At 52.4% G+C, this 3,032-nt stretch overlaps 1 protein-coding gene across 1 annotated transcript; it reads left to right on the top strand.

The window, feature by feature from the left end:
- Positions 1 to 282: 282 nt before the first annotated feature.
- Positions 283 to 2,619, top strand: GLOTRDRAFT_134306 (uncharacterized protein; the record flags this gene model as incomplete). Its single annotated transcript, XM_007873303.1, has 5 exons — positions 283 to 363; positions 414 to 554; positions 610 to 894; positions 951 to 2,540; positions 2,599 to 2,619. 5 exons carry the CDS (start codon positions 283 to 285, stop codon positions 2,617 to 2,619), a joined length of 2,118 nt encoding a protein of 705 aa, XP_007871494.1.
- Between the last annotated feature and the right edge of the window lie 413 nt (positions 2,620 to 3,032).

Below are 3,032 nucleotides of genomic sequence, written 5' to 3'. Positions count from 1 at the left end.
GACTGCATATCCGATCCTTCATCGGCGACTACTTCGGTAATTCGTATGGGGCAGAAGTGTTCGGTTTTCCGGATGATGGAGACCTAGAAACTGATATATCAGTGGAACAAGAGAAATATGACAAAGAGGGGGAGTCGGAAAGCGAAGATGATGAACAGGACACTGAGGACTTAGATCTCGAGGACCATTGGGAGCCTCCCTGCGAAGGCGCCACTCCCGAACCCACGAACTCGTCTGACGGGGACATCGAGGATGACTCGGAGTTGACAGCATAGTCGCCTGATGAGGTCGAAGGGCGAGCGGTTGCGGAGGAGGCGCTCCGCCGGAAGCCGTTTGTCGACCGGTTCTGCTTCGGAGCTGCAGGTGCACCCATTTCCACTGCAAATAACTCTCATGCCAAAACAACACATCAGCAATACTCGGAGCTGTTACATGCTTCACCAACCAATCCTTACGCGCCGTTTGACTCGAAGATTGACTGGGAGGTTGCACGATGGGCGAAGCTACGAGGTCCCGGCTCAAATGCTATGACAGAGCTGCTGAAGATCGAAGGGGTGAGTCAGGTCACGTTTCGCTGATCTGTGGAATACGTCTGACCTGACATTCCAGGTTTGTGACTCGCTTGGGTTGTCGTTCAAAGACACGGACGCGTTGAATAGAATGATTGACAATCTTCCTGGACGGCCTGCTTTCAAACGCGAGGAAGTCGTGATAGCCGACGAAGCATTTGAAGTATACCACCGAGATGTAATTGAATGCATTCGAGCCTTATATGGCGACCCCGAGTTTGCGAAGGACCTCATTCTGTTGCCAGAGAGGCACTATGCCGATGCCGATAAGACGATCCGTATGTACTCTGATATGCATACTGGAAAATGGTGGTGGAACACTCAGGTCAGTCCCGTTCCACCAGCCAGCGTCCGCCGAGCGGCAACTGAGGTCTTGTGTAGAAAGCTGTCGAGAGGGAGACGCCAGGGGCCACAATAGTCCCCGTGATCATCTCCTCGGACAAGACACAGGTGACATTGTTCGGTAACAAGACTGCATACCCAATATATATGACCATTGGGAACCTTCCGAAGGAGATTCGACGCAAGCCCTCTCAGGGCGGGCATGTTCTGCTCGGGTATCTTCCCACAACACGGCTGGAACATATCGTGAATAAGGCGTCTCGCCGTCGCACTCTCGCGAACCTCTTTCATTCATGCGTCAGCCGGATACTACGTCCGCTGAAGAAGGCTGGAGAGTTTGGAGTGCCGATGGCAAGCGGCGACGGTATATATCGCCGCCTGCACCCTATTTTTGCCACGTTTGTTGGTGATTATCCCGAGCAGTTGCTGGTCACGGGCATCAAAACAGGCGAGTGCCCAAAATGCCCGGTTCCTCATAATGAACTGGGTGAATATGGGGACCGAGACAAGTTGCGCGATATCGAACAAGTTCTGAATGCCCTTTCCAGTATTACGGATGGGAACCCTCTTGTCTTCGTGAAAGCCTGCGCTGCCGCCGGGATTAAACCTGTGCAGCATCCATTCTGGGAAGGCTTACCGTACGTGGATATCTTCCAGACCATCACACCGGACATACTGCATCAGCTCTATCAAGGTGTTATGAAGCACATCATCAGCTGGGTGACGAAGGCTTGTGGCGCGGCTGAGGTTGATGCGCGCTGCCGCCGCTTTCCACCAAATCATAGCATACGCCTCTTCACTAAAGGAATCAGCACGCTGTCCAGAGTTACGGGTCGGGAGCATTCACAAATGTGCCAAATTCTTTTGGGTCTTGTTGTCGATGTCTGTTTGCCCGACGGCCACTCGACTGCGACCCTAATCAAAGCTGTTAGGGCTATCCTGGACTTCTGCTACCTCGCCCAATACCCTGCTCACACTGATGAGACACTAAACCATCTTGACGAAGCATTACAACAGTTCCATCAGGCGAAGCATATATTTGTTCTTCTCGGCATCCGGAGTGATTTCAATATACCGAAACTACACTCTCTCCTCCATTACATCGCCTCGATTAAGTGCTTTGGCACGACGGACAACTACAATACGGAGTACACCGAACGCTTGCACATCGACTTCACCAAGGACGCCTATCGTGCGACAAACCACAAAGATGAATATCCGCAAATGACAAAATGGCTGACACGTCGTGAAAAGGTCCTTCGCCATGAGAAGTATATCAAATGGCGTGTTGCTGGCTGCCCGCCACCTGACGTTCCACAGACCGACGGCATGCCTGACCCGCGTGACCTGGGCTCACGTCCACACCTGCGAATGACCCGTCATCCAACCGTAAAGGCTGTCCCAGTATCTACCGTGAAACTCCAGTATGGTGCTCAATTTTTTGAAGCTGCCTTTGCTCGTTTCGTGGTTCAGTACCATGAACCAAGATGGACCGCTTTTCAGGTTGAACAGGCGGCTGCAAACATATACCTCCCATTCCAGCGTCTCCCGGTGTTCCATAAGATCAAGTTCTGGATCAAGGATCCATTTCACCGTGGACTTGGTTCAGAGACATCGGACGCCGTCCACGTACGTCCATCGCGTCGAGATTCACGCGAGCGCGAGGTGCCCGCCCGCTTCGACACAGTGCTCGTCAATCTGGGCGTAGGCACTGGTATGGACATCCGGGGTGCGTCACTTGTTGCAGTTGAGCCCTTGTACTCATACAGCCACAGATTATCGTGTAGCACAAGTGCGTGTCGTATTCGCACTACCCCTTACCACCGTCACGGCGTGGCGCGGTTATTTCGAAAGGCCTCTCCAAAGCACTTGGCTTATGTGGAGTGGTTCTCCCCGTTCGCTTTGGCTCCGGACAGAACGAGTGGTATGTACAAGATAACTAGGTCTATCCGTGATGGCGAGAGACTTGCAAGTATCATACCGGTCTCGCAGTTTACCGGAGCATACACCTGCTCCCGAAGTTTTGGGTCCTCAGTTCCTTCGGACTTGGTCAAGTCACACGTCCTTGATGATGCATCTGCATTTTTATGTAATCCATTCCCTAGACGCCACCACTTTTAC

The sequence above is a fragment of the Gloeophyllum trabeum genome (genome assembly GCF_000344685.1).
Source record: "Gloeophyllum trabeum ATCC 11539 unplaced genomic scaffold GLOTRscaffold_00090, whole genome shotgun sequence".
Classification (NCBI taxonomy): domain Eukaryota; kingdom Fungi; phylum Basidiomycota; class Agaricomycetes; order Gloeophyllales; family Gloeophyllaceae; genus Gloeophyllum; species Gloeophyllum trabeum.
This window is presented reverse-complemented; position numbering and strand designations above follow the sequence as displayed.